General features: G+C 42.9%; 1 protein-coding gene across 8 annotated transcripts in view; it reads right to left on the reverse strand.

Moving 5' to 3' along the window:
- The window catches only part of adam22 (ADAM metallopeptidase domain 22), a 230,863-nt gene extending 226,318 nt beyond the window's left edge, over positions 1 to 4,545 (reverse strand). For 2 of the 8 annotated variants that reach the window (XM_078416837.1, XM_078416816.1), the window contains exons 1-3: positions 4,138 to 4,543; positions 3,694 to 3,878; positions 2,604 to 2,680 (exon numbers count right to left, since the gene is read on the reverse strand). In XM_078416837.1, the coding sequence (XP_078272963.1) occupies positions 2,604 to 2,680; positions 3,694 to 3,878; positions 4,138 to 4,225 (350 nt within the window). In that variant the 5' untranslated portion in view covers positions 4,226 to 4,543. Of the gene's footprint in view, positions 1 to 2,603; positions 2,681 to 3,693; positions 3,879 to 4,137 lie in introns of all 8 variants that reach the window. The other 6 variants (XM_078416885.1, XM_078416854.1, XM_078416827.1 and 3 more) reach the window with 5 other exon arrangements.
- Positions 4,546 to 13,359: the final 8,814 nt, after the last annotated feature.

Below are 13,359 nucleotides of genomic sequence, written 5' to 3' on the forward strand. Positions count from 1 at the left end.
TAGTAAACGTATCCAATAGGCTAAACGATATTGGCCACCAATAGAGAAAATGAATAAAAAATATTAAAAATACAGCAAAAGGTTAATTACAAAACTGTAATAGCCTTCATTTTTTCTGATGTTTTGAAGTAAAATGCTCAGAATGTAGGAAGAAGGAACTGCAGATACTGGTTTATGCAAAAGGACACAAACTGCTGGAGTAACTCAGTGGGTCAAGCAGCATCTCTGGAGAACATGGATTGGTGATGCTAATGGTCCTGCCCCCAAACAGCACTTATCCATGTAAAACAATCTTCTTTGGAATGAATTTTCATTACATTCTTTGCCCATTCATAGTCATCTAACAAGTAAACTTAGCTTACTGAAACACACAGTAGTTACTGGAAATGTCAAAAGCAAAGGAACAGATCCTATTAAGATATAGATATTGCTTTTTAGGTAACGGTAATTAGGTGTTTTCCCTCCAAATATCGCAAATGTAAATGTGACCTCCAGATTTAGACAGTTTCTTCCCATCTGTTATAAGGCAACTGAAGCATCCTACCAACAGTCTGGAGAAGGGTCTCGACCTGAAACGTCGCACATTCCTCTCTCCAGAGATGCTGCCTGTCCTGCCGAGTTAATCCAGCTTTTGTGTCTATTTTTATTTATTGGACTTTATTTGCACTAAATGTCATTCCCTTTATCATGTATCTGTACACTGTGGACGGCTGGATTGTAATCATGTAGTCTTTTCGCTGACTGGTTAGCACGCAACAAAAAGCTTTACACTGTACCTCGGTACACAGATCAATAAACTCAGCTAACTAATGCAACCTGGTGTTTCGTTTTCATAAATCAGATCGTCACATATTTTCAGATTGAATCCAGGGGGATTTTCAGAGCGGCAAATTCGTTACATTTCTGTCGACCTGGGTCTACGTATAACTTGCACGGTGCCCGAGAGTTATGTAGGTCAATACGTGCAATTCGTTTCAATTCAAATACAATATAAAAATGAGCCGGAATGTCCGAGCCCTGTGCGTTACTGCTTTGTACTCAATGTTCGTGGCCCCTGCCCGCAGGGTATGAGAGGGGCCGAACGAACCTGCGCCACCCCCATCCCACACTCTCCCCACCTCCAATCCGGGGATACGTCTCAGGAGGTGGGGAGAGTTCCGGACGGGGAGTAGACTGCGCTGGCGAGACCAAGGACCCCGAACGTGCGACGTTCTCTGGGACTCTGCTGTCAGAAGCTTTTGGCCAGGTTTTTTTAAGTATACATATTGTATAAAAATTAAAATCGAAATAAATGCTACAGCATTAAGGTATAATTAATGCAAAAGAAATCAGGTCCGCAACTGCACCCAGTCTCAGTGTTCCCTGTCAACTGCATCAAGTCACAGTGTTCCCTGTCAACTGCACCCAGTCTCAGTGTTCCCTGTCCAGCTACTGTCTAAGGCGGAACGTCATCCGTCCTATCCTGCCTGTGGATGCGTCCAGGACATAGCTGACATTGAGCGGCTGAAAGCCAGCGGTCTTCTACAATTCTGATCCTTATTTTGTGCATGGGATCACTGTGTTATGTTAAGTGCTGCATTTTGGAATGTGGTTCTGGCGACTCTCGGGAGGAGGGTTCATGAATCATTCAAACTAATCGCATAGAGTTACTGCCGACAATTTAAAGAATTCGAGGCCACAGCTTGGGTGTCCGCACACCGAATTAAATACAACTAACTAACTACCTGTAACTACAGTGAAGCTGTTCGCATTTAATTACACCCTGTACCACACCTCTTTGTGTGGACACCGTTAATTATCTCAAACAATCATTTCTCAACATTTCATTTCATTCTCTTCACTTATTTTTTTGTTGGTTTGTGTTTGTTCCCTTTCAGATTTTGTTAGCGGCTAAGCCACTTCTTCGCATTTGTTACCGAAAGTGTTTCAACGTGTCCCAGCTCCAGGTGTTTTCCTAATGGATTTAATGAAATTAACGATTTTAAAAAGTAATGTGCAAAAATTTCCGTGAACTTGCTTCTAAAGAAAATACAATGTGTTATCGGAATTCAACGGCTCAGGTAGCATCTGGGGGAGAGAATAAGCAGGAGAATTTTCTGGTTGGGTTGTTTAGTGTCCCGACCCGAAACGTCGTCTGTCCATTCCCTCCATAAATGCTGTCTGATCCGCTGATTCCTCCAGCACGTTGCGATTTGCTCAAGATTCCAGCATCTGCAGTTTCTTGTGTCTCCACTTTCTTCAGAAGAAACTCTCTGATAAATCGCTGGCAGTGGTCAACTCACTCCAACGCTCGTCTGTCACGCAGACTCACTGTTTTCTATTGCCCTGGATCATTTCAATCGTGCCCCCAGAATGAGCTACTATAAATTGGACCACTCCTCAAAAATAAGTAACATTGCGAGAATCCAGTCACGAAAGAAAACTATCAGTCCAAGAAAATCGCAACTCTAACTGTGCCACCCTCCACCAAACTTGCGCCCAAAGCGACTTTGAAGTCGATGGGTCAAGATGGAATTGTGCACGCCGAAAGAACAAGAAAAGTCCCCGCAAAAGGGAGGGGCTGATGCTGTACCGCCGTTAGATTTCCCCTCGCACATACTCACTGATTTAGTTCAACGTCAAGAATGAAGGACGAGTCGAAAGCATCAATTTGGAAGGTCGCTTGAGCGATGTGTGGGGACTGCAAAAATCAAGACAGCAACAATTAGTTACCTGCACGATGAGAGCAAAACAACTGCACCAAGTGAAAAATGGATTGGCAGAAATGTGCATAGCCATCACTCGCCCTGCAGTTTTAGTGCTGACTTTTACAAGGCCACTCGAATTAAAACCAAAAATCGCCTTGAACAGCATTTGTATGCCGAGTTGGGGAATTAAATGTTGAAAAAAATGCATTTGATTTATACATAGAAACATAGAAAATAGGTGCAGGAGTAGGCCATTCGGCCCTTCGAGCCTGCACCGCCATTCAATATGATCATGGCTGATCATCCAGCTCAGTAGCCTGTACCTGCCTTCTCTCCATACCCCCTGATCCCTTTAGCTAAAAGAGCCACATCTAACTCCCTCTTAAATATAGCCAATGAACTGGCCTCAACTACCTTCTGTGGCAGAGAATTCCACAGACTCACCACTCTCTGTGTGAACAAATGTTTTCTCATCTCGGACCTAAAAGACTTCCCCCTTATCCTTAAGCTGTGACCCCTGGTTCTGGACTTCCCCAACATCGGGAACAATCTTCCCGCATCTAGCCTCTCCAACCCCTTAAGAATTTTATATGTTTCTATAAGATCCCCCCTCAGTCTTCTAAATTCCAGCGAGTACAAGCCCAGTCTATCCAGTCTTTCCTCATATGAAAGTCCCGCCATCCCAGGGATCAATCTGGTGAACCTTCTCTGTACTCCTCTAAGGCAAGAACGTCTTTCCTCAGGTTAGGAGACCAAAACTGCACACAATACTCCAGGTGCGGTCTCACCAAGGCCCTGTACAACTGCAGCAGAACCTCCCTGCTCCTAAACTCAACCTGGATACAAACCAGCTTTCCTATTGCTAATATTTATTTTGTGGTTCTGCTTGTTTTAAATGCAGCCGACGTCTCCATGGGGCGTTGGTTAGTAATGCAGAGAGTGCAATTTATGTATATTTTTTTTAAATTCAAAATAAATACAATGAAACCGGACTTTTGACACTTACCGGGTGGGTGGCTGGGCGCTCTCGTGTCGTTCTCACTCGGGTGTCAAGGCCCACCCGGCCGCTGGCAATGAGCCGAAGCGGGCTGGTTGTCTGAGGCGGTTTCAAGCCGTGCTCCCCCCAGCTCTCTGTCGCCGCCGCCGCCGCCGCCGCTTTCCCCCTCGAGGCGTCGTCACCGTCTCCCGTACCTGCAATGTGCACGATTCCCGGATACATTGCCGTGAGTTGCAGTTATTTGCTAGCCTCTCCTTTAAACCACCCGTCCTAGCACATCATCGCCACCCCAAGTTAAACACACACAAAATCATGCAGCTCCACATCTCTCTCACTAATAATATCCGCACATTTAAGTCAGCTCTCATTCTCATCCCCCACAGAGGAAAAAATACACCCAACCAGGGAATTGACACAACATTCAAAGATGCTGCTTTCAGCCGAGGTTCTTACCGGGGTTTCTATTGGCGCTGCTGCATTGAACGAGGTAGACTAGTCCACACAGAGATACCAAAGAAATCTGACGCGGCAAAAGCTTCATATTTCATATTCTTTGCAATCCTGCAACACAGAGAGAAAAAAAAACAAACGCTCCTCTTTCGCCTGATGTATTACACGGGTCCTACAGAACGCCCGTGGTGCCTATCCTTCGTAATGTATGCTGGGTTTCTCTATCTTTTCACTGCTCCCTTTAAATGCAGTCTGCAGCACTGGACGGGCAGTGACAGGCTCAAAGCATCCGAGCCCCGAGCCCCACCCCCACCTCAGCTCCTTCAGTCACCCGGATCCCTTAGCTCCTCGTCCAAGCGCTCATCTCGCGAGCTGCAGTGAGCCCGGAGCCAACACTGAGCATGGGTAAGAGCAGCGTAACGATCCGTGGGAGAGGTGCCGTCTAGCAAGTGCGGAGACTGCAGCAAGAGGTAATCCGGCTACGACAGGATATCTCCCACCCGATTTTTGCTTTTAACTCAATTGAATCAAAAGTCAAGAGTGTTTAAGGAACAATGCAATTTTTTTTACTTGCAGCAGTAGACCAGGCCTGTACACAATGTAATATTTATAATATATAATAAACAAAAATAAATCCTTTTAGAGATCAGTTCTGAGAAAGTAAATTCACATGCAAAGCCAAACGTGTTACTTGCAGACTGTAAATTGTGGGGAGATACCATTGTATCTCCGTTTTACTAACACACTTATAATAGGCCAACAAGCAACATTCATAAACATTTAAGGAAAAAGCATGTCTAGTTCACAAAAGTTCAGTTTCTTGTTTGACATCACTCCTTAATTTGTAAAGAAAGCACGTTGTTGACAATGGATTGTTTTTTTATAAATAAAACGAATGGTTGATTTGCCAACTACCCTATCTTTTTACTGGTGCTAAAATGATTCCTGCCAGAGTAGATCAAATAAAATATATTTTCTGGGTGCTGTAACTCAAGAAACAAATACTGATCTTGGATCTTGTCTGGCTGAGTTTTACAATAATTATAGAAGTAAAAAGATTAAATAATGAGCCTGATTTTCCTAGGTTAGCCTTGCATTTCCTTGAAGACGAAAGACAAGAAATTATCTAATTGAGGTGCGTTTGATAAAGGATTTCTTTGGGAACATAATAACTATTTTATGACAAGAAAAGTTATTAGAGAGTAGTCAGAAAGGTACTAGAGAGTGGTTAGCGGGTTATACTAGAGCATGTTCTCAGGGATAAGATATACAAGCATTTAGAATGACAAGGGCTGATTATGGATAATCAGCAAGGTGTTGTATTTTATGCAGGTCCTACAGTGAATGGCAGGACTCTGGGGAGTGTTGTGGAGCAGAGGGATCTCGGAGTGCAGGTACATGGCTCCTTGAAAGTGGCATCACAGTTAAATAGGGTGGTCAAGAAAGCTCTCGGCACATTGACGTTTATCAGTTAGAGTATTGCATATAGAGGTTGGGAGGTTATATTACAGCTGTGCAAGACATTGGTGAGGCCACATTTGGAGTATTGTGTTCAGTTTTGGTCACCCTATTATACGAAAGATGATGTTAATCTGGAAAGGATACACAGAAGATTAACGAGGATGTTGCCAGAACTTGTGGGCTTGAGTTATAATTGAGCAGGCTAGGACTTTATTCCTTGGTGTTCAGGAGATTGTGTGGTGATCTTATAGAGGTGTATAAGATCATGAGAAGAATAAATAGGGTAAATGCAGAGTCTTTTACCCAGAGTAGAGGAATACAAAATTAGAGGACATAGAATTAAGGTGAGGGGCGAAAGATTTAATAGGAACCTGAGGGGCAACTTTTTCACACAGAGGGTGATAGGTATATGCAACGAGCTGCCATAGGAGCAGGTACTATCACAACATTTGGATAGTACCAGTTGGAGCAGGTACTATCACAACATTTAAAAAACATTTAGGCAGACGCATGGATAGGATAGGTTTAGAAGGATATGGGCCAAATGCGACGAGTGTAGATGGGACATGTTGGTCAGTATGGGCAAATTTGGCCAAAGGGCCTGTTTCCACACTGTACGACTATGACTATAACTCTAAAAGAGAACAGAAAAAAGGAGCAAAATTTATATATTGAGTTAGTTATTCCAGTGATGTTGATAGAAATCACTTCATCATACAAGATTGGAAAGATTGAGTATAGTTTTCTTGGGGCAGAAGAGGCTGAGGGGAGATTTAATAGAGGTATGCTGTAGGTGGCTTAATTGTAATCATGTACAGTCTTTCTGCTGACTGGATAGCACACAACAAAAAAGCTTTTCACTGTACCTTGGTACATGTGACAATAAACAAAACAAATCTAAACTTATGAGGCATGTAGATAAAATAGTAGGAAACCCTCACAGCAGAGCTCAGCAACACTAGAGGGAATGATTTTTGGGTTAAAGGTTTTAAGGAGATCCAAGGAGGAATTTCTTTATCCAGAGATGGTTGGAATCTGCAGCACGCTGCCTGATGAGGTGAGGGAAGCATTAACATTAAACAACATTAAAAAAGTATCCAAATGTGCCCTAGCCAGGCATGAACTCAGCACAGTACTGGTAAATGGGTTTAGCATCGACGGGTATTCGATGATCAACTTGGTCATGGCGAGCCCAAAGGCCTGCTTCTGTGCTGTTTGACATTGTGACAAAAGTAGTGGAAATATACAATGCGGTTCCCCCATGACATTATTGAAGCTAAATCTATTGAAAACACTAAAACTCAGTTTATTCTTTGTTTAGAATTAACTCAGGATATTAAAGGATTTGGAAGTAAAGCAAATAAATGCAATTGGCAAACAGACAACCAACTATTTCAATGAAGGTAGCAAAAACAGAAGGAGCTGAAAGGTCTCACAAAGGAAATTTGTGTCGTGTCCAAACTGCAGCCCAAGTGCAATGGCGGCTACGGTGCTGAACAACGCTTCAGTTCTGGATTTAGAATGGAGGGAAGATAATCAATTACGTTGCTGATGTTTTTGGGACCAAAGAAGCTACCCTGAAAAATCCTGGAGTTGAGATGCTTAGATTCCATTAATCATAATTATGCTAGATGACATTTTGAGCACCATTTGATCCCCTTCATTTTTACCGGATTCCAAAGAATGCAGCAGTGATGTAGGGAGTAGAACATAGAACAGTACAGTGTAGCAACAGGCACTTTGACCCACAATGTTTGCACTGAACATGATCAAGTTAAACTAATCTCCTTTGTCTGCATTTCCTTTAATTTGCCTGTAAATCTATGTGCATATCCCAAAGCATCTCAAATGCCAATTGAGTTCATTGTCTGTTTTTGGACTAAGGCTGAGATAAGAGTTGGTGCTGTGCAGTTCTGATGGAAGAGAAGTTGAGCAGTCATCAAGTCGGGGTGGAGGGCACGTAACATCAATGATACCTTCCAGCACTTTGAGGATTTAGTTAGATGGGAATTGCCTGGCTCGATATTGTCCTGATTTTTGTGGCGATGACCTGGCTAATTTTTCATATTAAAGGATATGTGTCATTACATTAATTATACATTAAATTGGGCTAGAGGCACATCTAGGTCTGTACACGATTTCAATACTTGTAGCCAGGATAATGCCAGGGCCCATGGCCTTTGCTGTATTGAGCACACTCATAAAGTTACTGAAAATTGCCCTTCCGCTCAACTCTTCAATGCTGCCCATGACAGCCATAGGTTCATAGGGAATAATAGAATTAGGGCATTCGGCCTATCAAGTTTACTCCGCCATTCAATCATGGCAGATCTATTGCTCCCTCCTAAACCCCATTTTCCTGCCTTCTCCCCATAATTTCTGACACCTGTACTAATCAAGAAACTATCTACCTTTGCCTTACAAATTTCCACTGACTTGGCCTCCACAGCCTTCTGTGGCAAAGAATTCAACAGATTCACCACCCTCTGACTTAAGAAATTTCTCCTCATCTCCTTCCTAAAAGAACTTCCTTTAATTCTGAGGCTATGACCTATAGTCCTCGACTCTCCCACTGGTGAAAACATCCTCTCCACATTGCCTGCAATAGATTCATAAGTTATCAGAGCAGAATTAGGCCATTCAGCTTATCAAGTCTACTCCACCATTCAATCATGGCTGATCTATCTGTAGGAGCCATTTGGATTTATTAGCTGTCTTAGCATATTATATTATTTTGTATCCTGCTGTATTATTTTTGGGCACTTGGGGGTTGTCGTGAGATGAATACCAGGCTTGCATATATGGGCATATGTACATATATGGACTGGGAGGAGCCTGGGGGGAGGAGCCAGAATTATGAGTTCAATTATAAATTCACTTACGTAATGCTGCAGACACGAAGGAGCGACGGTAAGATATAAGTTCTTACCAAATTACATGACGGGAGATATACTAATCTGTTTGTATTACTACTTCAATAAACAACTAACTAAACTGAAATGTCATGAAGACTTCTCTGATCTTGTTTGCGTCAAGAAATATCACTCCTCTCCTTCGTCATGCGGTAAGGTTAAGGACTTTATTGGGAAGGACTAAGTTGCTGCTAGATTGTAAGAATTTATTTCACCTGGAGTGTATATTGTAAGAATTACCTCGGCTGAAGTGAAAAAACTAAGAACTGACCTTGGTGAGTGAAGTAGACCTGTCTGAAAAGAGTCATTTAAAGTTATAATTGGCTCTAGATGGGAGACTGGAGCTTGGAAATCGACTGGAAGAGAACAGGGTTAACCTGCGTTAATCTGACCAACGGAGATTGGAAACTTCGAAAGCCTTCGCACAGGAATTGTGAGTTCTGCATCAAGCTTTATTGGAAAAGCTGTTTTTCAGAAATTGTATTAGAAAGCTGCAACTGAAAATTTTTGGAAATTTTGGAAATGTTGAGAACAAAAAAGTGACCTTGCAAGTTATCAGCTTATTTTGAATTCCTTTGAAGATACGACTTTACGTCAACATGTCTTAAAGGGATATTGATGTACAAGTATGCTTGTACTTAGATCTGATGTTCAGCCACAAGGTGGCGCCATCCGAATGGATTCCCTCTGTCCCTTTCCTTTCAGGGTGAATGTCCACACACCTTAGGACATTTAATTGTATCTGCCTTTATCATTTCCTCTGGCACCTCGTTCCATATAACTGCCTCCATCTGCCCTCAGATTGCATTTAAAATTCTCCCCGTCACCTTAATCATATGCCCTCTAGTTTTAGACTCCAAAACTCTGGGAACTCTGACTCTCTACCTTATCTACTTCTCTCATAATTTTATAAATCTCTATAAGGTCACCCCTCGGCCTCCAATAAGATAAACCCATTCTATCTAATCTCTCCTTATAAGTGAAGACCCCACCACTTTAGGCCACATCATGGTAAACATATTCTGCAATTGTTCTAATGCTACCACATCCATAGCACCATGAACAGAACTATGCACAGTATGTCAAATGAGGCCTGACCAATGTTTTGTACAGTTGCCACATGACATCCCAACTATATCCATTGCCTCAGCCTGAGAAGGTAGGCAGGCTAAATGCCTTCTTCATTATGCTATACACTTGTGTTGCCACTTCCAGGGAGCTAATGAGCTCGCAGCCTAACATCCCTGTGCATATCAATATCTTGAGGTCCCTGCCATTTGCTGTTTTTGTCCTGTTAGTGTTTCATGTTTCAAAACACATTACCTCACACATGTCTATATTAAGTTCCATCTGCCACCACTTTGCCCAACTTTTCAACTGAGCTATGTTCCTCCTTATCCTTTCACAACCATCTGGATGATCTACAACTCCACTGATCTTTGTAACATCAGCAAACTTATTCATTTGTCCATCTACATTCTCATCCAAGGATTTTCCGGTTATCAAATGGTGTATTACATTGGAGAGTGGGTTCTGTGATGATGAGTTCACATTAGGAGTTAAGGAGCGTTTTGCTAAATATAGACTCCAGATGGTTATGAACACTTAAGATTTATCTTTTGCACTCCCAGGCAAGCTCTGTCATCAACAATGATAGGCATCTTTATGGTGCTGCCTCCTCCAGTTAGTTTTTTAATTGTATACCACCATTCGCAATTCATTATAATATGATTAGAGAGCTGTGCGTGTTCTCTTAGTTGTGGGATTCATTAGGTTTGTCTATATAATTCTACCTCAGGCTCTTCAGCCCACAATGTCTTTGTCAAACATGATGCCAAGATAAACTAATCTCATCTGCCTGTACATGATCCATATTCCTCCATTCCCTGAATATCCATGCCTATCTAAAAGCCACAAATTCCACTATCGTACCTGCCTCCACTACCATCCCATGTAATGCATTCCAGGCACCCACCACCCTCTGTAAAGAAAGAAGATGTCCCCTACATCTCCTTTAAACTTTGTTCCTTTCATTAACCCCCTAATATTTGACATTTCCACCCTGAGAAAAAAGATCTGACTATCGACTCTGACTGTCTACCCTGTCTATCTATCAGGTCACCCCACAACCTCTGGTGTTCCAGAGAGAAAAAAACCCAACAGTTTAGTAAGACATGACCCACTGCATCCAACGGCATGCTTACTGTCCCTAATCAGCCCATACCCTTCCACATAGGAGTAAATCCTATCTGAAAGAATCTTCTCCAATTGCAATAGCTTCCGCACCACTGACGTGAGGCTCACTGGCCTATTTTCTCTACTTCTCTTTCTTTAATTTAGTTGTTTAGTGGTACAGCACGGAAACAGACCCTTCGGCCCACCATGTCCGCGCCGACCAGTGATCCCCGCACACTTGCACTATCCTACACACACTAGGGAAAATTTACAATTTTACCGAAGCCAATTAACTTACAAACCTGGACGTCTTTGCGGTGTGGGAGGAAACCGAAGATCGCGGAGAAAACCCATGCACGTCACAGGGAGAACGTACAAACTCCGTAGACAAGCATCCGTAGTTAGGATCGAACCCGGGTCTCCGGCGCTGTAAGCACTGTCAGGCAGCAACTCTACCACTGCGCCACCGTGCCGCTCTTTTCTTAAACAAAGGAATAACATTGATATTCTCCAGTCCTCTGGGACCTCACCTGTGGCCAGAGAAGTTGCAATGAGCTTCATCAAGGCCCCTGCAATCTCCTCTCTTGCTTCTCTTAATAGCCTGGAATAGATTCCATCAGACCCTGGGGATTTATCCACCTTAATGCTCTTCAAGAGCCCCAACAACTCCTCCTCCTCAATCTCAAACTGTCCTTTAGTATTCTCCCCACGGATCTCATTATACTCCATGTCCTTCGTTTAGTACATCGCCTGCATCCTCTGACTCCAAGCACAAATTCTCTCCTTTATCCTTGAGTGGTCATACCTGCTCCCAGGTTACCCTCTTGTTTTTAATGTGCAGGTCATCGACATGATGGCACCGAAGCTAGACAATTCTTTGTGGGCTGGTCATAGAAGAGGATCTAATATCTTCCGTTACAACTGCTACCTTTTACTTATATCTGTGCACTGTGGACAGCTTGATTATAATCATGTACAGTATTTTCTTTGACTGGATAGCATGCAAACAAAAACATTTCACTGTACCTCGGTACTCGTGACAATAATACACTAAACTAATATCATTATTACTGCCATCTCTCATCCCAGGAACTACTCTCATAAATTAATTCAGCACCGTTACTAATGATTTTATTTCATAACTAGAATTAGGCACAATACTGGAGTTGAGGGCTGACCATTGTTTTATGAAGGTTCAGAATAACTTCCCTGCCTTCATTCTCTATGCCAGTATTGATAAGCCACAGAATTGTGCATGCCTCCTTAACAATTTCTTAACCTGACCTGCCACTTTCAATGACTTGTGAACACACATCCACAACTCTTCCAGACATTTTGGAATGGGTCTTTTATTCTCTATTGCCTTTCTTCATTTCCTTACCAAGTTGCATCCCTTCATATTTCTCCATATTAAACTATCTGCCCATTCCACCAACCTGTTCATATCTTGCTGCAATTCGTCATTATCTGCTTCATAGTTCACAATATGGCCAAATTTTGTGTCATTAACAAATTTAGAAATTATGGCTTGCACTCCCAAGTAAAGGTCATTGATATAATTCAAAAAAAGCAATGGGCCCAACACTAATCACATCCTCCATTCACCATCACGCTCCAGATTGTTGGTTAGTCACCTTTGAACCTACGCTCTCAATGTCTCTTAAGCCATGTGGCCCAACTTTGCTGACTAGCTTCAGTGCCGATCTATACAACACAATGGGCACAGACAGCAGTCTCCCAAAACCTCCTGTCCTCTATCACAGAAGTCTTGGTGGACAAACTGGTTACCAAAGAGCATGGCTTCACTCTTGCCAACTGAAACCGGTCATACATGCTGATTAATCTGCTGACCCGACAGCAAGCCAGACAACCTGTTAATCCCCGAGGACCTGTCAGACAACGTCGTTCCTTTGACTCGAGTGAAACACCAGGAAGCAATGGCTTACCGGCTGAGATGCACTTTCCTCGATGGGACTGGTTGAGCCTGAACCTGCTAGAAGTGTACATTGCTATGCTTCTTAGAAAAGCCTTACTCACCCTTGTCTACAAGCAGAAGAGGGAGAAGAGACCCATTAGAGACCCATTCACTGTTCAATGTGGACTATAAGTCTGCTCGAGAATGGTGATCCAAATCCGTGCTGCAGCTGTCAGAAAAATCTGACAGCCTTGCACTGTTCTGGGCTACCATCACCTATGTGCAGGACAGAGGGGTGGACAGCTGTCTGATCAGCTTGGACCAGGAGAAAGCCACCGACAGGATATTCCATACATACATAATGAATATGCTCTCCAAAATGGATCCACCTCTAGATTTCTGGAGTGCCGTTCAAATCAATGGGTGGGAAACAGATAGCTTCTCTAGCAAGTGTGGTCAGGCAGAGTTGTACACTCTCTCCTGTTTTGTTTGTGTGTTATATTGTACCCTTTGCTGAATCCATCGAGAAGGATGAGAGCATAAAAGAGTGATGCTGCCAGGCAGTGGAGGCACTCAGATCAAAACATGGACAACATCGCCATCTTCTGCATGGATCCACGGTTGGGATAGCAGATTAATCAGCACGTATGACCGGTTTCAGTTGGCATCAGGAGCCAGAGTAAACTACAAGAAGAGTGAAGCCATGCTCTTTGGTAACTGGCCCAACTAATCCTCCATCTCCTTCAACTACCTGAAGGAGCT

The sequence above is a fragment of the Rhinoraja longicauda genome, chromosome 2, assembly GCF_053455715.1.
Source record: "Rhinoraja longicauda isolate Sanriku21f chromosome 2, sRhiLon1.1, whole genome shotgun sequence".
Lineage (NCBI taxonomy): Eukaryota > Metazoa > Chordata > Chondrichthyes > Rajiformes > Arhynchobatidae > Rhinoraja > Rhinoraja longicauda.